At 43.8% G+C, this 20,006-nt stretch overlaps 1 protein-coding gene across 2 annotated transcripts in view; it reads left to right on the top strand.

The window, feature by feature from the left end:
- GCNT2 (glucosaminyl (N-acetyl) transferase 2 (I blood group)) overlaps positions 1-20,006 on the top strand; it is a 57,617-nt gene that overhangs the window by 24,740 nt on the left and 12,871 nt on the right. The window contains exon 1 of one of the 2 annotated variants that reach the window (XM_040460613.1): positions 114-1,459. The exons of the other annotated variant lie outside the window; for it this stretch is intronic. Within the exon in view, the coding sequence (XP_040316547.1) occupies positions 535-1,459 (925 nt within the window). The 5' untranslated portion in view covers positions 114-534. Of the gene's footprint in view, positions 1-113; positions 1,460-20,006 lie in introns of those variants that run through there. 2 annotated transcript variants of the gene reach the window in all.

The raw sequence follows: 20,006 nt of genomic DNA, 5'->3' as shown, positions 1-20,006 counted from the left end.
GGTTTCCCCGGGGCGGCTAGCAGGTCGCGGGGCTCCCCGGGGGGCAAAGTGGGAGCATTTACTCTGCCAGGCGAGGGGTGGGGGGGAGCCTGGGAAGAGAAGGGAGATGGTATCGGAATAGATTGGACGGGAGGGGGGCGGGGTGAAGCCGGGGAGACTCAGCCCTGGCGAAAAGGACCCGTCCTTCCAATGCAATGCAGTAGGTAATTTGCAAGGATCCGCCACTCGCATTCCGTATGCAAATGAGGAGGGCCTCTGGGCGGGGCGGAGCGCGGCCGGGATTCAGCACCGAGGGTCGGAAGAGCACGCCGAGCCCGGGGAGCATCGCTTCTTCTCCGGCCGGCGCCCCGGAGGAGGGACGCCGCGCTCCGGGAGACAGTAGATGAGGCTTGAAGCGCTCACGCCCCGCTGCGAAGCTGTCGAAATCCCAGACTGCGAAGAGCCGTCAGTTCAGCCTCTTCGCGCCCGAGGTTTCAGGGGCCGGTCATTGCTCCATCCCTGGAGAGAGATCCCTTCCCCGAGGAAGTGAAAATAATGAACTTTTGGAGGTATTGCTGTTTTGCTTTCATCCTGCTCTGTGTGGTTATTTTGGTGATCCTTTATAGTAGCCAGTTAAACGTGCCAAAGAGTTTCGGGAAGGTGAACGGTTCCAGTCCAAGGTATTCTCCAGTGCAAGCCTGTGATGACGCCTTAGGAGCCAAGTCAGCCTTTCTGTGGGGGAAGACCTTACCATCCCCTTTGGGAAGCGTCCCTTGTAAGGACTACCTGATCCAGAATCACTACATCACAAGCCCCCTGTCGGAAGAAGAAGTCGCTTTCCCTTTGGCTTATGTCATGGTCATCCATAAGGACTTTGACACTTTTGAAAGGCTCTTCAGGGCTATCTATATGCCCCAGAACGTCTACTGTGTTCATGTGGATGAGAAAGCCCCGGCTGAGTTTAAGGCATCTGTATGGCGGTTACTGAGTTGCTTCCAAAACGCTTTTGTCGCGTCAAAGATAGAACCTGTGGTCTACGCAGGCATTTCCAGGCTTCAGGCTGACCTGAATTGCCTAAAAGACCTTGCGGCCTCCAAGGTCCCATGGAGGTACGCCATCAACACGTGTGGGCAAGATTTCCCCCTGAAAACCAACAAGGAGATAGTCCGGTATCTGAAAGGATTTAAAGGGAAAAACATTACCCCGGGGGTACTGCCTCCGGATCACGCAATTAAACGGACTAAGTATGTCCACCAGGAGCACATAGGCAAGGATGGCTCTTTTGTGAAAAATACTAATATTTTGAAAACCTCGCCTCCACATCAGCTGACCATCTACTTTGGCACCGCCTATGTGGCCCTTACGAGGGAGTTTGTCAACTTTGTCTTCCATGACAAAAGGGCCATTGATCTACTACACTGGTCAAAAGATACTTACAGCCCCGACGAACATTTCTGGGTGACACTTAACAGGATTCCAGGTAGGTGCCGGTTGCCGTTCCAACGTTTTCTTATTCATAGATTGAGTCCACTAACATGGAACGCTCCTAAGAGAACAGACCCATTTGAAATTATTTGGGAAAAAATGTTAGCCCTTAGAAAACTCTTAGTCTGGTTGCTTTTTAGTGACAGTTTAGTGCCAGCTCTGTCGTCTTGTAACTATGTGCAATATGGTGATCTAAGAAGTATGCAGACTATGGGAGGTCTGGTCTGTTTTGATCATGTATCACATAGTAACCGACTTGTAGTTCAGTGTTTTGTTGTTGCTTTTGTTTTAACTGAGGTGTAATCGACATGTGCTAGCTCAGTCTTGTGAATGAATGCTTTTCATGCTTTTCTGGATAAGCACAGCTACAACGTGATGGAATTGATTTTTCATAAGCAGTCTAGAATGTATGAGTTCTAATAGGTAGTGTTTCTTTCAGAGCGTGTTAAGGGGTGTTAACACTGATCCTCAAAGTCAATGCTCCAAGTCGATGGGGCTGTTTTTAGAATCTTAGAATCTTTGGATGTTGATAAATGATCTCTTCAGTGAAATGTCTCTGGTCTGAGATCTGATCAAGTGCCCAGGTCTCGACCGACTGGGTTCAACACGAGCGGTCTGGCACGGTGTTGCCTAGAAGAACTGGGTAAAATGAGTTGGAATAGACAGAGTTGATCAACAGCTGGGGTCGATCCAAAGTAAATTCTCAATTTCGAAGCCACAGATTATTAGAAATTCCAGTTTGCAGTTGCTTGGCTTTATATACTGTTAAGTCTTTTCCATTGTTTATGATAATCCAGAAAGGGGTCCAAGGGGTGCCAGGCGACCGAAGGCAGAAAACAGAACGCAATTCCCTCTTTGATTCAAGACTGAGTATCTTTTCAAAGTTCTGTTCTCCGTATGCTGCCCGAGAACACCTGTGTGGCCTGCACCACCTGTTCCTGGTGATGCCTCCATCGACTAGTTTCCACTGTTGTGCCAGCCTGACTGGGGGTACCGGCCCTGTGCGAGGGTGGCCCGGTGCCTGCTGTGTGTGAAATCACTCCCTGCGCTTACATGTAGGACTGCCGGTGACACATTGGAGTGTGGTTTGAAGCCACCTTCATCTCTGAAGTAGATCGATAGTGGTTGCTCCTTTCTCAATCACTCCGCATTCCTCAGAGCCGGACTGGAGTCATGGTCTCAAAAGTCTACTCAGGGCAGAAAGAGGACTGGCAAGGGGACTGGGAACAGAGACATATGCTATCCCATGAGCTGCTAAATTGTCAGATCACACAGACTTGTAGGAGCAGGAGTAAACCAACAGTATCATAGTGTAGTGAGTGTTCATCCTGATTATTTACAAACGACTGTCTTAAACACACGTAAATAGGGGCGCCTGGGTGGCTCGGTGGGTGAAGCGTCCGGCTCCGGCTCAGGTCATGATCTCACGGTTCATGAGTTCGAGCCCCGCGTTGGGCTGTGTGCTGACAGCTCAGAGCCTGGAGCCTGCTTCCGATTCTGTGTCTCTCCCCGTCCCCTGCTCATGCTCTGTCTCTATCTCTCAAGAGTAAATAAACTTAAAAAATTTAAAAAAAAAACGTGTAAATATATGATACGTGGTGTCTAATATTGTTTTCTGTTGGTATAGTTTGCTGCAGAGGTATGTATTTCATCATTTCTTTCTTTTTAATTTTTAAATATTTATTTATTTTTTGGAGACAGGGGTTTATTTAACCCTAAATAAATAGGGTTATTTATTTTTTGCAAGCAGGGGAGGGTCATAGAGAGAGAGAGAGAGAGAGAGAGATACAGAATCTGAAGCAGGCTCCAAGCTCTGAGCTGTCAGCACAGAGCCCGACGCAGGGCTCGAACCCACGAAGCACGGGGTCATGAGCTGGGCTGAAGTCAGTTGTTTAACCTACTGAGCCACCCAGGTGCCCCCATCATTTCTTTTAATTAGGAGAAATGATCATTGTAATCCTCACGAGCAGAGGAAGAAAAGGAGGTTTAGAGAGACTGAAGTAATATGCTCATCTTTACACGGCTTGTCCAAGCAAAGCTGGGATCTAATCCTGAATCTGTGTGACCTGAAGTTTGAACTTGCACCAGCAAAGGAGGGAATAGTCATTTCATCTTTCCTGTATATCTGAAGCAAATTCCCTGCAGAATCCCAGAAGGGAGACAGGACAGGGGAAGGGTGGGGAAAAAAAATGGGGGGGGGGGGGCATGGAGGTAAGTTCCAGCTGACCACTTTAAGCTGGAAATAAGTTAACAGGAATAGAGAGGGAGAGTGTGTGTGTGTCTCTGTGTGTGTGTGCGCGTGTTGGAACACGGTGAACACGCTGAGGCTTAGCAGGGCCGCTGTGCTAACTGGAGTCATGGGAAGGTGTCCTTGTTGGAACTGATGGCCAACCCCACACAGGCTTCTGTGACAGCTTCCCCAGTCCCCATCTGGAACAGGCTTTGGTCTGGAGCTTCCTTCTGTGAGCCAGTGGAAATGGCCAGTGTTCTTACAAAAGGCTGGGGGGGGGGGGGGAGGGGGGGAGGAACAAGCAGGCTGAGACTTTGAACCTAGTCCCTGTGAAGTGTATCGAGACTTTGTCTTCACAGTGAATAGAAGTCTTCAAAAATTAGTAGAACATTTTGACATTTATATTTTTAGCAGTCAACAAATATTTATCTAGCCCTTAGTTGTACCAACTACTGTTCCATGGACCAAGAGTGCCTTTTGGTTTTTTTTTTAATTTTTTTTAAAGTTTTTTTTTCCAACGTTTATTTATTTTTGGGACAGAGAGAGACCGAGCATGAACGGGGGAGGGGCAGAGAGAGAGGGAGACACAGAATCGGAAACAGGCTCCAGGCTCTGAGCCATCAGCCCAGAGCCTGATGCGGGGCTCGAACCCACGGACCGCGAGATCGTGACCTGGCTGAAGTCGGACGCTTAACCGACTGTGCCACCCAGGCGCCCCCCAAGAGTGCCTTTTGTAAGAAGACAGACATGACCTCAAGGAGTTTGTTTCTGGATTTAGAATTTTAGTATATTGGACTCATTTCCCCCCACTCCACCACTCAAAAAATGTGTTGTTGTTGTAGTTGTTTTTTTCTTTTTCTGAATATCTGCCCCTGTTTTTAAAACATTTTTTTTAAGTTAGCTTTCTAAAAAACAGGAAATATATTCAAAAGGTGTCAGATCTCTTTATTTTGCACTCCGTCAGTTCCTGATAGATTGCTGCCGTATACGTCCTTCCAGAGATACTTTACTACGTTTACAGAAAATAAAATTAATGAAACATCCTGCGTGGAAAACGGTACACATCTTTTTTCTCTTTAATTGAGGTAACATTGGCATAGGATTAGTTGCAGGTGTACAACATAATCATTTGATTTATGGTCACACTACAAGGTGACCACCATAAGAAGTCTGGTTACCACCTGTCGTTATGCAATTAACCCCCTTCACCCGTTTTACCCACCCCCAGACCCCTTCCCGTCTGATAACCACCCATCTCTGTATTCTATGAGTTTTGTTTTGTCTGTTCATTTTTTTAAATAGTATTTTGTCCATCTATTTATTTATTTATTTATTTATTTATGTATTTACAAGAAATCCCTACACCCAGTGTGGGACTCGAACTTACAAGCCCGAGATCAAGTCACATGCTCTACCGACTGAACCACCCCAGGCGCCCCCACATATACTCTTTTTCTCCCACAAATACACAGACGAAGAAAAATGATCTTTATAGCAGGTCCCCTATTGTCTGTAAGCGAGAAACAAAGGACGACACAATGCGTTATTTGCACAGATCATCGGCCGACATTTAGGAAGCTGCTTTTGACTTAAACGCTTTAGTTTTCCTTATTTTGAAGTGATTTGTCACCTGGATCCAAACAAGGGGTGGCGTAATTTTCGGTAGTAAGGGTTAGAGAAATGGTAGGTAAGATACCGCGTGGAGGTATAATGCCCCAAGAGCTAGGCCAACACGTGGTATCAGTGAAGGAGAAGATAAAAGTATCAGAAAGACCTTGTAGCATTGGCAAGCCTCGGAGTTCCAGTCGGAATGTCATAGGGCAAAGTTCCTCCTTAAGAAATCTGGTTTCCGGGTAGCCACCCCGGGCCCATCATGCAGTCGCATCTGATTCCAAGAGAAAGCACCTGCTCCCTACCTGGACGCCTGCAGTTCGTTTCCATCTTACGTGCGCCTGTTTGGAGTTTCTCCCCCAACTTGGTGCCCCTCCAGCCCCGCTGTTAGTATTGCTGTTAGGTTCCTGGCCTGCTCCCCTTTCGTGCAGTGGGCTTCTCCTGTCTTCATTTGATCTGGGCTGCTCCTTAGCTACTGGATTAGGGGGAAAGAAACACGGGTATAAGGAAATGAAAGGTTAAGAAAAGACAACAATAGAAAGAAACTTGAAACATTTCTCCAGGTGTCGCTCCCAGCAGATGTAAACACTGAGCTATTTAGAAGGTAGGTGTTCTCTACCCGAAAGGTTACCTGCCGGGCCCTTAAATCTGGGCGTGGCTGGATCAGTCCCAGCGTTTTTCAAAGTATGCATTGTGTTCTCTGTACATCAGCCTAAGTTTAGAAATCAGTTTCTAGAACCACAAAGGATGCATTCAGTCATGCCGGTGACCGAGAATTATAAATATTGATGGACTGGTAGGATCATGTCTTAAAAATGTCATTAGAACAGTCGGCTCTACCATACAGCTATTTGTGTGTGTCTGCGGCCAGATGAAAATCCACACTGACACTTATTTGATCAATATGGAGGTGAATTCTGGTTGAAGGAAAAATTGTATAAATCAGAAACTTCCATGGGTTCCTATCCATATAACAGAATTTTAAAACGATGCTACGGGGGCGCCTGGGTGGCGCAGTCGGTTAAGCGTCCGACTTCAGCCAGGTCACGATCTCGCGGTCCGTGAGTTCGAGCCCCGCGTCAGGCTCTGGGCTGATGGCTCAGAGCCTGGAGCCTGTTTCCGATTCTGTGTCTCCCTCTCTCTCTGCCCCTCCCCCGTTCATGCTCTGTCTCTCTCTGTCCCAAAAATAAATAAACGTTGAAAAAAAAATAAAAAAATAAAATGATGCTACGTTTGTATAGCCAGATCATAATATTAAATACGCGTAATAAATTTGGACATGATTTTTAAAATATTGTGTTGGTGGTTTCGCCTTCTGGCTTGTGTTTCCTCATGGAGGAAACCTAGACCCTTTGAGGACCAGAAATTTGGGGGAAGATTGAAAATTTACAATTCACTCTGGCTCTTGAGTACCTAGACTGATGGATGAGTCTGGATCACAACGTGCTGAGTTCCTAGTCGAGAAACTTTAGACAGGTTGCATACAATCTACATAGTTGAGCTATGCCGAAGCTGTAGGCAGTTGAAGGATCATTTATGATGCTTCCGGTCATTGGTGATGCTATAATATTTGGATCATCTTTACTGCGGAATCTGTGCCCAAACATACTTTGCTCCCCACCCCCGTGAAGGAAAGAATGCAGAAACACTGCTCTCGGTTAGCTTTTAATTCCTAATCTCTAGAACAACATTCTGCAAGACAAAAGCAATTGGGTTAAAGTATATATGAAGATTTAATTAAGTATAAATACCGTTATGATTGGTAAACATTCACTAAGCTGAACTTAACGTGACTTTATTCGAGCACGAAGGAATAATACAGCATCCATTTTAGAAGTGGCAAGGCCATTTTTTCCAATTTTCAACCTGGCATCATCTCGACCAAGACAAATATTTTCTAGAAGCAGCAGTTGCCTTTTTTTTTTTTTTAAAACGAAAACATAGTATTGCATTTCAATGACCCTTTAAGCAATAAAATAAACTATTTTGTGTATCAAAGCCATAATAGATGTATAATCAATGTCAAAATTATCTTCTTAACCTCAATGTCTCAACCCCATTTCTCTGAACCACTACAACGGCATCTCCTTCCATCCCCCTTTGAGTCCAGGTGATACTCTGAAAAGGCTTTGGAGCCAGACAAACAGAATTTTAGCCCTGGCTGCCCTTATTTGCTAACTATGTGCTGCTGGTTTTAGTGTCTGCTGACCCTCAGTTTACCCATCTGCGATGACGGGAATGACGTATAGCACTGAGTTCCCAGAGCAGTTATGAGTATTAAATAAGATAATGTATACAGTGCACTGGTTCTCAGACGGACTCCCAGGATCTGCCTGTTGGAACATAGATAGCCGAGCCCTACCCATAGGCTTTCTGATTCAGGAGGCCTGGGGCAAGCCCCAGAATCTGTATTTCCAACAAACTCCCAGGTGACTTGATGCTTCTTGTCTAGGAAGCGCACTTTGAGAACCACTGGTGGAGACCATCTTTTACAGACACTGGCCCCTTTTTAGATTGGCGGCAAATGTTGGTTCTGTTCATTTCCCTCAGAGGTTCTCCTTGACTGTGGAAAAAAAGGCAGTCACCCGGGAAAAGGAAAGCGAGCCTATGTAAGGAAAAGCGTGATGCTGGTTGCATTATAGTGGCTGTTATAAAAGTGATGTGCAAATAACTGACGTTTGGGAAGTATTCGTATTGAGCAAATATCCCCTGGGCTCGGGAACGAGGCAAAACTGCCGATGAATTTTAGCTTTGCCCTTGTTAGCTTGGTGATCACGGGTAACCCTAACCTCAAACTTCTCATCTCTACAGTCATGGTAACAGCAGCTACTTCTTAGCCGTTCTGAGAAGGAAATGAAAAACTTGAGTGTAAAGTGAGAGGTTAAGAATTTGTCCACTGAGGGACGCCTGGGTGGCTCAGTGAATTGGGCATTCGACCCTGGATTTCGGCTCAGGTCACGATCCCGGGGTCGTGGGATCCAGCCCCATGTTGGGCTGTGCACTGAGCGAGGAGCCTGCTTGGGATTCCCTCTCTCTCCCTCTCCCTCTGCCCCTCTTCCTCACTCCCATGCTCTCTCTCTAAAATAAAAAAATTATAACAATAAAAAACAAAGAGTTTGTCTACGTAGGAACAAGAGGATCCTCAATAAGATAAAATTTAAATATATTCTTACCAGGGTCTACACTACAGTTCCACCACCATGTACCAGCTTAATTTGCTGGGATGGGTACTCATTCTTTCTAACTTTGATTTCCCTTAATGTTACTGGGTGTAATTTTTGAAACTACTAACACCGCCTACTTCATCCTCCCACCAACACTGTGAAGTATCCTCCGTGAGAAGCATTTCCTCGAAAATTCAAAGGATGTCGATAGTGTCTTCAGGACTTTATTTTTGCAATCACATCATGGGAAAGAAACGGGGATTGGGATTCATAGGTTGTTTTGTTTTCTTAAGCCATACCGTGAACCCGAAGGGACTTAAGGCACTATTTATGTGGAACATAATTTCTCAGGAAAGGAAATCAGCACGGCAAGGACCTGAAAGAAATGAGAGCTTTTTCACAATCACTCTGTGCAGGTTTTTGCTGGCCCAGCCACATCCTTCCCATTTTGGGCGTTCAACTTCCTCAAAGTTAAAACAGACGTCGTCCCTCCTAGCTGCTTACACCGGGATAATTTATAAACTCTAACATGAAATTCACCAACACACACCACCATAACCCTCTCGTGCCCACTGACCAGCTTTGACAACTACCACACAAACTCAAAGCAAGAAAACACGACTTATAGAAAATCATGGAGTAGACTCCAGTTTTCAGAAATGAGTAAGCTGCTTCTTTTCAAAGGAAATATAACATTCCAATAGTCCAGGCTAAGGCTTTCTATGTATCCCATAATAATGATTTGCTGAAAAGTGAAACTCCTTGTATCCAACTTAAACTTTTAGGATATGTTACATCAACCAGACTATGTTTTCTTCCTCTTCTTCTTCTTCTTCTTCTTCTTCTTTAATTTTTTTTAATGCACAAAGCTGAATCTACAAATTCTGTAAGCATTAGAAGCAAGAGTCAGAATAATGATTGCTAACAATGTCCATTCTCTTGGCCTCCCTCTTTCTGTAGGGAAGATCGGTAGAGAATGTTACTAAGAGTAGTAAGCTGATTGGTGACATAGACTGTTCATGGGCAGTGTTTAGAGATGCTTTTTTTCATCTCTTGTTGCTACTGTATACTGCTTCCTCTATTTGGGAAAAAAAAATAAAAGGCCAAGTGACCGTCTTTCTATTTTATGAGTCCCTGTATGTTTGACTTTGGAAATGACAGAAGGAAAAATTTTGCCTTCAGCCAAATCTTAATGTATTTTCCATCACAAGTCCTCGTAGAGCCTTCTCTGTTGGGTTTAATTATCTTGTTAATTTTTCACATATATCATTTAATCTGAGATTCCCCAGGTTTCAAGCTTCTGAGCTTTGTGCGAGGTTTCTCTCATCTTGCAGGACAGTGTGGAGGGGAGAATACAGACTTAGGCATCCCAGCCTTGTCAGCTTGTAGGACACTAGCCGAATGACTTAACCAAACTGAGCCTCAGTTAATTTTGGTTTTAGGACATTGGAGACAGTTGGGAAGGTGTTTGGGAATTTATTAAAAAGTAAGAATTGTATATTGGGCAGTTCTGATTCAACTTCCCTCCCCCAAATACATAATACATATATATATATATATATATATATATATATATACGTATGTACGTATTCTCCAGATATATACATCTGTGTGTATATATATATGTATATATACATACGTATGTATATATATGTATATACACATACGTATGTATATATCTGGAGAATAATGCATTTCACAGCATTGGCTGTGACTTGCTAGTATGTCTCTTCAAAGATGTTTGTAGAAGAGCTGGAAGAATCTCTGGATGGCCTCTAAGGATGAGGTCTTGGATGACCCCAAAAGACACTCAAGGATTAGAACACATAGGTTCTTCAGACTCCAGCCACTGAACCATGTAAGAAAGGTCAGTGACCTAAATATGCACATTACAAAATTATCTTCTAGGTTCTAGCCTCTTGTCCTTGATTAGCTGTTTGACCCTAGACAAGTCACTTCATCTCTTAGAGCCTCGGTTTCCTTCTCTATAAAATGAGGAAATTGAACTGGGTGATCTCAAAAAAGTTTTCCTGCATTATTTTGCTTTAACTCTGGAGCATGCAGTGGAAGGAGCAAACATTTTAGAGGCAGACAGGCTTAGGTTTCAGGTACCTGGTGTATGACCTTGAGCAGTTACGTTATCCTACGTGGGCTTCAATTTACTCATATGTAAAATGGAGACAATGCCGATGATTTACAAGATAATGGAGAATGTAGCTCCCAGCTTGGCCATTGGTGATTCTATGACCAATTCCATCCCTCCCCCCACTCCTCTTCCAGTGGGATTACTGGAACAATGGCCTCTGGGCAGTGAATTTCTCTCCTTGTCACAGTCACTGTGTTCTTGTCTAGATGCCAGCTACCACTCCTGCCATGACTTAATGAAACTCAGGCCAATCGCCTTAGGCAGTGGGGAGAAGTGATTTTTGTACCATAAAATTCTGACCACATGAGGATATTGGGTACCGAGTACTAACACAATATCCCCATTTGCCTGGCTGTTTTAATATAGCACATTTCTCCTTGTTTCTGGAGGGTATTTGGGGGGCGTGCTTATAAGTGCTGTGCGAGACAGAGGCTGGGTCGTGTATGAACTGTGGGGGAGGGGAAGAGGCTCTCTGGAACCAGACTACTTGGCTTCGAGTGCAGCTTTGCAGATTCCTAGTGTATACAATGTGAGGCAAATTATGTAATCACTCTGAATTTCAGTTTCTGTATTTGTAAAATGGGGACCATAATAGTACTACCGTTATAAGTAAATTACGTGTCATAATATCAGTTGCTGAAAATGCCGCATGGTGCCTAGTAAGTATTAAAAACTGTCAAGGTTTTTTTGTTTTGTTTTGTTTTTTTGATTCCACCCAATCGTCCGCATTAAGAGACAACAGGCTCTGGGAGAAGGCAGTTTCCCAAGATGCAGAGGCTTCTGAGATTACTACCAAGGATCTGGAAGATTTTGTAGAACTCAAAGTGTGAGCAGGGGAGAGGCAGAGAGAGAGGGAGACACAGAATCTGAATCCAGGCTCCAGGCTCCAAGCTGTCAGCACAGAGCCCGATGCGGGGCTGGAACTCACCAGCCGTGAGATCGTGAGCTGAGCTGAAGTCGGACGCTCAACCGACTGAGCCACCCAGGTGCCCCACAACCATTCTGTTTTTCACTTTCCATACAGTACTCAATCAATTACATGAGAGAGTCGACACTGTATTACGAATAAGTTTTGTGTTAGATGATCTTACCCAACCGTAGGCAATATGAGCATTCTAAGCATATTTAAGGTAGTCTAGGGTAGGCTTGGAAGTCCCATAGGTTAGGTGTAGTAAATGTATTTTCAACTTGATATTTTCAATTTACAGTGAGTTTATTGGGACTTAACCCCATTGTAAGTCAAGGATGATCTTTAAATAGAGGGAATGTCACAAACTTAATTGGAAGAATAACAAAAACTGAATTCCACTTTTATTCCAGAAACACATATGACCGACTCACAAAACTTCCATTGTGAGTCCTTTCAGTTAGTCATACAAGAACAGCCTAATGAGCACGTCACAACATCCCAATATGATCTCTTATCAGAACTCATTCAGGGAGCACCTGGCTGGCTCAGTCAGTGGAGGATGGGACCCTTAATCCAGATTATGAGTTCAAGCCCCACATTGGGCGTGGAGCCTACTGAAAATCAAACAAACAAAAAAAACTCATACAGAAGAGGATTTGTCTGGATTTGTAGATGACTTTAGAGTTTATCTTTTATTGGGCTCCTGGGTGGCTCAGTCGGTTGAGGGTCTGACTTTGGCTCACGGTTTGTGGGTTCGAGCCCAACACTGGGCTCTATGCTGACAGCAGAGAGCCCGCCTTGTATGCTCTGCCTCCCTCTCTCTCTCTGCCCCTCCCCCACTCACTCACACACACTCTCTATCTCTCAAAAATAAATAAACATTAAAAAAAAGAGTTTGGGGCAGCTGGGTGGCTCAGTCGGTTAAGCATCCGGCTTCGGCTCAGATCGTGATCTCACGGTTCGTGAATTCGAGTCCTGAGTCAGGTTCTGTGCTGACAGCTCCGAACCTGGAGCCTGCTTCGGATTCTGTCCCCCTCTCTCTCTGCTCCTCCCCCACTCATGCTCTGTCTCTCTCTGTCTCTCAAAAGGTAAATAAACATTAAAAAAAAAAGAGTGTATCTCTTCCTATGAATTAAGGATATTAGTTATTGGTCTTGATCTAAATATGTCCATAATTCAGAGTTTCTAAAATACTGAAAATAACGACCGCACAAATGAAAACACCAGTATCGAGTCCTTAAGAATAGAGGTCTCAAAACCTCACAGCTGGATAACTCAAAACTGGCACTTCCATTCCTAAAACGACTCTGGGCGGAGGACGAGAGACAAGGGCAAGGAACTGAAGGGGCCAACGTTTCTTTGGCTCACGTTTTATTTTATCACCTTCGTACACATTCTATAACTTTCTTAAACTGAAAAAAACTTGTTTAATGTTTTATTTATTTTTGAGAGGGAGAGACAGAGCACAAGCAGGGGTGGGGCAGAGAGAGAGGGAGACACAGAATCCGAAGCAGGTTCCAGGCTCCGAGCTGTCAGGACAGAGCCCGACGCGGGGCTCAAAGCCACAAAGCGCGAGATCATGACCTGAGCCGAAGTCAGACGCTTAACCAACTGAGTCACCCAGGCGCCCCACTTTCTTAAACTTTTTATTGAACTTTTGCATATAGACAAAACTGCACTTATTAGAATTGACCACTGAACTCTCAAACTGATCCTTACCTGAGTAACCATCACAAGAACCCATGTTAGGCTGGTACTCCAAAAAACCCCGTCACTTCCAAAAGTGACAACCATCCCCACCCCCATAAATTACTTCTGCCTTTCTTTGGGTTGCTGTGTAACTTCTAATTGCAGCCCAATGCCTTTTATCCAAATGTTCAGCTTCAGGAGATGTTTCCAGAAGAAATGCTAGGCCTACTCTGTGGCTTTCTGTATTTCTAAAAACAGCTGCAAACTCCATGGGGTGAGGGGGTGGCAGGGTAGGGGTGGGGGGGGAGGTCCTCCCCCATGTATGCGGGGCACATCCCAAGACTCTTCCTCCCGTGTTCCTTCTCTTTTGAAAGTTTGTTTAGATGTTTCTCATTTTTGCAGAAGAATACTGTAAACAGAAGAACTACTTGTCCCGTTCTGTATAAAAGATTAGGCTTGCTATAGATAGGCACTTAATTCCCAGAATTGGCAACCTGTATATACACCCCAGTACGTGCAGCAACAAATGCAACTTATCAGGGACCTTCAGCTCCTCTGGACCTGTCTTGGGTTGAAAATAGGGATTAAAATCAGACAAGAGTCCTAAATAGGCATGGTTTTTATTTGGTTGCTTTTACAAGGAATTGGAGGAAACGTTCTACCACTTGCAAATGAATTCTTGATGTACGTCCAACTGGGTGTAGCCTGGTGCCTTGTTTTGAAGGTGAAGAAGGCCCTGTGTCCTGGGCAAGATGAAAATTCGTCTAATGGATTTGCTGAGAACCTCTTCCCAGACAACACAGCAGTACAGGGCATGCTATACTCAGTTGATTCTAATAGCAAATGGCCCTGACGAGAAATCTTTATCATGTAAGGGAACGGAGCTCTAAACAAACACGTCTAAACAAATAGATCACAGAGAAAATTACCGTACTTAATGTTCACATGCTGCAAATAACAGAATCTCTCAAGTTTCTAGAATCTAATAAAACTTCAGTCCTAAGGTAACCGTTTTTTGAATTGATAAACCTTAGAAAGCAGTAAACACGTGTGTAGGGAATGCCTAGACTCATTTAAGGAAACCCAACCCATATATCTCAATGGTAAAAGCCACTTGTGTGGGGTTATTTGCAATCATTATCCAATATAGGTTAGTCAACTAGTTAATAGATATATTGAAGTCTTTTTTTTTTTTTTAATGTTTTTACTTATTTTTGAGAGAGAGACTGAGCACGAGCAGGGGAGGGGCAGAGAGAGAGGGAGACACCATGTGGAGCAGGCTCCAGGTTCTCAGCTGTCAGCACAGAGTCCGATGTGGGGCTCGAACTCATGAACCACGAGATCATGACCTGAGCCGAAGTCAGATGCTTAACCGACTGAGCCACCCAGGTGCCCTGCTATGTTGAAATCTTAAGGTGACATGGAAATATTTATTTGTATAAGAAGATGCTTTATGAAATAATGTTTTCTTTTTCTTTAAAAAAAAAAATCCCATGGTTAACATACATTGCTACATTAGTCTCAGGTGTACAACATAGTGATTCAACACTTCCATACATCATCTGGTGCTCATCCCAAGGCCCTCCTTAATCCCCATCCCCTATTTAATTCAACCCCCCCAAGCCCTGCTCCTCTGGTGACCATCACTTTGTTCTCAATAGTGAAGAGTATGCTTCTTGATTTCTCTCTCTCTCTCTCTCTCTTTTTTTTTCCCTTTGCGCATTTGTTCTGTTTCTTAAATTCCCCATGAGTGAAATCATTCAGTATTCGTCTTCCTCTGATTGACTTATTTCACTCAGTATTTCACCCTCCAGTTCCACCTTTGTCATGGCATATGGTAAGATTTCATTCTTTTTTATGACTGAGTAATAATCCTTCATATGTAGATATACCCGTTCATCAACTGATGGACGTTTGGACTGCTTCTGTAATTTGGCTTTATAAATAATGCTGCTATAAACACTGGGGTGCATAAATTAATGTGTTTGCATTTGGGGGGTAAATACCCGGTAGCAGAATTGCTAGATCATAAAGTAGTTCCATTTTTAAACCTTTGAGGACACTGTGCCAGTGTGCTTTCCCACCAACAGTGCAAGAGGGTTCCTTTTTCTCCATATCCTCACCAACACTTGTTGTTTCTTGTGAAATAATGTTTTCGTAATGGTTGTTACCAGTAGGTGTAGGATGGTGTGGTGTTGGGTTTTGTGTTAACTTTTCAGTTTTGTTCTTTGTGCTTTTACGCATTCTATGGCTCCATTCCCATAACCAGGGTTCAATTTTTCACCAACGATAGGATAATATTTTTAAGAGGACAAGAAGGAAATATTCACAAGGCAAAGGTGCCACGGTGACTAATTTTGGGCAGCTGGAACATAACTGGTCCCTTTGGAGTCTCTACAACTTTTAGAGTCTCTACAACTTTAACTTGCTTTCTTTGGTGAAAAAGAAAATCTCTCCTTACTGAGGCACAACGCGTGGCGTTTTAGAAGCTAAAAAGTCTTACCCCTATGAAGGGATGTTCAATAAAACATTCTGTGAAAGACAGGTGCTCTCAACCCTGGCTACACCTTAAGATTATGGGGACTTGTTGAAAAACATTAATGTCAGAGCCTTACCCCTGACCGCTGAAAATGGGAGACCAATTTAGGAGTTCCCCCGACGGTGGCGGGACCGCCAGGTGTGCGTGGACAGCGATGCATGATGAGGTGGGCAAGGTGAAAGACGAGGCCTGGGAACCCACTTTTACAAACCACGTGTTGACAGGGCCAGGTAGACAATATGAGTGAGGTGAGTGAAGCATGGTGGGGAACAGGGCAGTAGGAGAATCCCCGGCTTCTCAAAGCCCCAGTGAATTGTTGTCGAGGGACACTGGCAATCTAAACTTCCGTGGGGGAATTGTTTTCTTTTCTTTTTCAGTGTTCAACCCACACTTCTGTGAGGGTCGAACCAAACAGGCCTACGATCGATCGCATGCGGCCTATGAGCGGCCAGTTTGCTGTTTGTAGTCTGGGGACAAGATGGCAACAGTCCTTCTGCGTCACGGTCAGTATTCTGGCATCGCCCTGGCCTGAATGTGACCTATAGTGTGGTCCAAGTGGCCTGAACGTGATCTATAATTTCGGTTCTGGGGAGCTCGCTGGGGCGAGCTGCTTGATTGGCGGCCATCCAAAGCAGGAAATTAAAAATGCTAGTTGAGAGTCAAGCTTTTGGGAGAGGAGATAAATGTTAAACTGGGTCCAGGGGGAGCAGAAGCAGCGGTAAAATGAGAAACGGAGCGAGGAGACAGAATTCTAGTAAGAGGTAGAATGGGCACCCACAGGAGAGGTTTGGGATGATGGCCAAGTGTGAATTTGCTTTCGTTTGTCGGGGATGAATGGTTGGTGGGTTTAGCATCTCCAAGTGGCTTGAAAAAAACAGACACAGGGCAGACAGTTCAAAGTAATCCGACACCTCCCCTCTTGAGGGGAGGGTTCGGGCTACTCAGAAAAATATTAATAAATATATAATTTCTGAATACTCTAGGCCAACAGCTCCAAGGACATCTTGTTCATAGCTCTACCCTCAGCATCTATTCTAGAACATAGGAAGCATTCGGGAAAACTGAATAATTGGGTGAATTATCTTGAAACAAAATCAACAAGGTATTTAGCACATCCACACTCCTGGGCAATTCACTTAAATTTCCTAGGCTCTAGTTTACATGGCATGCCAATGAGAAGGAATATATTAAAATATTGAAACATACTAAAATTTCTAAAAGCCTTTTGAGTCTAAGATTCCGGTTTTTTTTTTTTTTTGAATTTTTTTTTTCAACGTTTATTTTTTTATTTTTGGGACAGAGAGAGACAGAGCATGAACGGGGGAGGGGCAGAGAGAGAGGGAGACACAGAATCGGAAACAGGCTCCAGGCTCTGAGCCATCAGCCCAGAGCCCGACGCGGGGCTCGAACTCACGGACCCCGAGATCGTGACCTGGCTGAAGTCGGACGCTTAACCGACTGCGCCACCCAGGCGCCCCGTAAGATTCCGGTTTTTTTAAGGGCACCTGGGTGGCTCAGTCGGTTGAGCATCTGACTCTTGATTTTGGCTGAGGTCATGATCCCAGGGTCCTGGGATCGAGTCCAGTGTAGGGCTGTGATAGCACAGAGCCTGCTTGGGATTCTCTCTCTCTCTCTCTCTCTCTCTCTATCTCTCTCTCTCTCTCCCTCCCTCTCCCCCTCCCCCTCTCTCTCTCTCTGCCCTTCCCTCCGCTTTTTTCTCTCTCTCAGGATGGATAAATAAACATTAAAAAAAAAATACAATTCTGGTTTTTTTTTTCCTTTACTCATTTCATCTTTTCCTTTTACAACCAAAGATGAGTCAGTTTGTTGGCAATTATCTGAGCTGAATGCGGTGATGTTTTAAGGATACGATGCCATTGTCTCAGACTGCAGAGCTCTAGAAAACATCCACCTGAAACAAAGCAGGATCTCTTTTAGTAAGTTTGTGTGTTACAGATCCTAAGTGATTAATGAACAACAACCAAAAATGTATCTTTTTATGGCTAAATATGACCGTAATTAACAATGAGACAAAAAGGCTACAAGTTACTTAACGGTACATTTCCCGCTTCCTATATAATTTTCCATTTTGTTGTTGTTGTTGTTGTGAAAGCGAATCACCACTGAACACTGTGCATCTTTTTCTTTTGTTGCTTTATTCTTAAAATATTCACAAGTACAATTCCTAGGTCAGCAAAGCAGATAAGTCTCAGAGGTATGTAAATAAACTCATTAAAAATATAAAAGCAGTGCCATCGAAGAAAGTTTTATAAACTAAAAACTATATGGTCATTTTACATGCAAATATTTGTTCGTGATTTTATTAATAGTGGACAATTTTGTGCTCTCAGTCAGGGGCAGTTTTGCCCTCTGGGGGACATTTGGCAACATCTGGAGACGTTTTGGGTCGTCATGGGGGTGGGGGGTGAGGAGTGGGGAGTAGGAGGCACAGGGATGGGGACTGCTTTGTAGCATCCGGTGGGTAAAGGCCAGGGATGCTGGTATATATACATCCTCCAGTGCACAGGAAAGTCCCCAGAGCCCAAATCATCCAGCCCAAATGTCAGTAGCGCCGAAGTTGGTAAACTTGCTTCCGGTTATAGTAAAGAAGCCATCTCTGCCACAGCTACCCTGTCCCCATGATTTTAATAGATTATGTTTTCAACCATTTATTTCAAGTATGCCAGGCACTGTGCTAAGCGCAACACATACATTATTTTATTTAACATTAACAAAACCCCGTGAGGTTTTGAAGATTAGTGTGTGATGTCGTATAGAGATTGCCCAACTGTTCAAGGTCACCCGGCCAGTAATAGCAGAGATAAGGATTTGAAATGTTGACTCTGACCTGAGAGCCTGTGATGTTAATCATTATGTATAAATAATGTCAAAATAAACACCTTCATATATAAACACTTAAAAAATGATTTCCTTAGCTTATTGTGAAGCTATTGGTTTAAAGGGCCAAAGGGAATTGAGGGCGATGGTGACTTTCCCCACGTATTTCCAAAGTGATTTTCCAGAGTCATGCCGATTTACAGCACCACCATTAACTTGTGAGAAAACCCTTGTCTGTACATTGGCATTAGCATTGACTTTTGACACGTAAAAACAAAATTTGGTAAGTTGAAAAGTACATATCTGAGCTTAAGGAGTAAGCAGTTGCTGGAATTGTTACCACATGGAGGTCTCGCAAAATGAGGCCCGCACTGCCTAAGAACAATAAGGAGAAAGTCAAGTCAATATAAATAAAGTTTGCATTTCAAAGAACCATGTTCATTTATTCAACAAATGCACTTATTTGACTAATAATGGCTAAGCTCCAAGAAAGACAGTCTTGGTTACTCTGTAAATTTATCTCAAATCTTTTGTTTACATTAGCCTATGAAGAGCAAATCAGAGAATTGGATTTTATAGTTTAAGCTGGTTCCTCTGATAATATCGGTGTATTCTGTTTGCCCCTTCCTAGAAATAATGCAAAATAGACCCTTCCTAGGACGCTTAGGAATGGAGGGTAGACTTTATCCATAATACCTCATAACTACCCTCCCAGAATCCTGCACAATAATAATCATAATCATAACAGCAGTAATAATGACACAGTCATCAAGTAAAGTATTTTTATTTATGTTTTTTTTTTTTAATTTAAGGTTTATTATTTATTTTGAGAGAGACAGAGACAGCAAGAATGGGGGAGGGACAGAGAGAAAGGGAGACAGAAAATCCCAAGCAGCTTCCGCACTGTCATTACGGAGCCTGATGTGGGGCCCAGACTCATGAAACTGTGAGAAAGTGACGTGAGCTGAAACCAAGAGTTGGATGCTTAACCTACTGAGCCACCCAGGTTCCCCCAGTACAGTATTTTTAAAACAGCACTATTTCCCATTTAGTGGTTCCAGAAATCGCTTGAGTCAGTTTGACCAGAACTTTATTATGAAAAAATAACATAAAATAAACAAGTGCCTTACTTACATGTAATAAGCCTGAGTAATTTGCGAAACTTTCATTTACTTTACATATGTATGTATGCATATGATGGTATATGATTGTTTTGGGGTGCCTGGGTGGCTTAGTCGATTAAGCATTTGACTCCTGATTTCTGCTCGTCACGATCTCACAGTTGTGAGTTCGAGCCCCACTTTGGGTTCTGCGCTGACATCTTGGAGTGTGCTTGGGATCCTCTCTCCCCGCCACCCCCCCACCCCGGCTTGTGCTCTCTCTCTCTGAAAATAAAATAAAATAAATTGTTTTTC

Source organism: Herpailurus yagouaroundi, unplaced genomic scaffold (genome assembly GCF_014898765.1).
Source record: "Herpailurus yagouaroundi ecotype Mexico unplaced genomic scaffold, PumYag 250, whole genome shotgun sequence".
NCBI classification, from domain to species: domain Eukaryota; kingdom Metazoa; phylum Chordata; class Mammalia; order Carnivora; family Felidae; genus Herpailurus; species Herpailurus yagouaroundi.
Note: the sequence above shows the minus strand (reverse complement) of the source record. Positions and strands in the feature narration are given on the sequence as shown.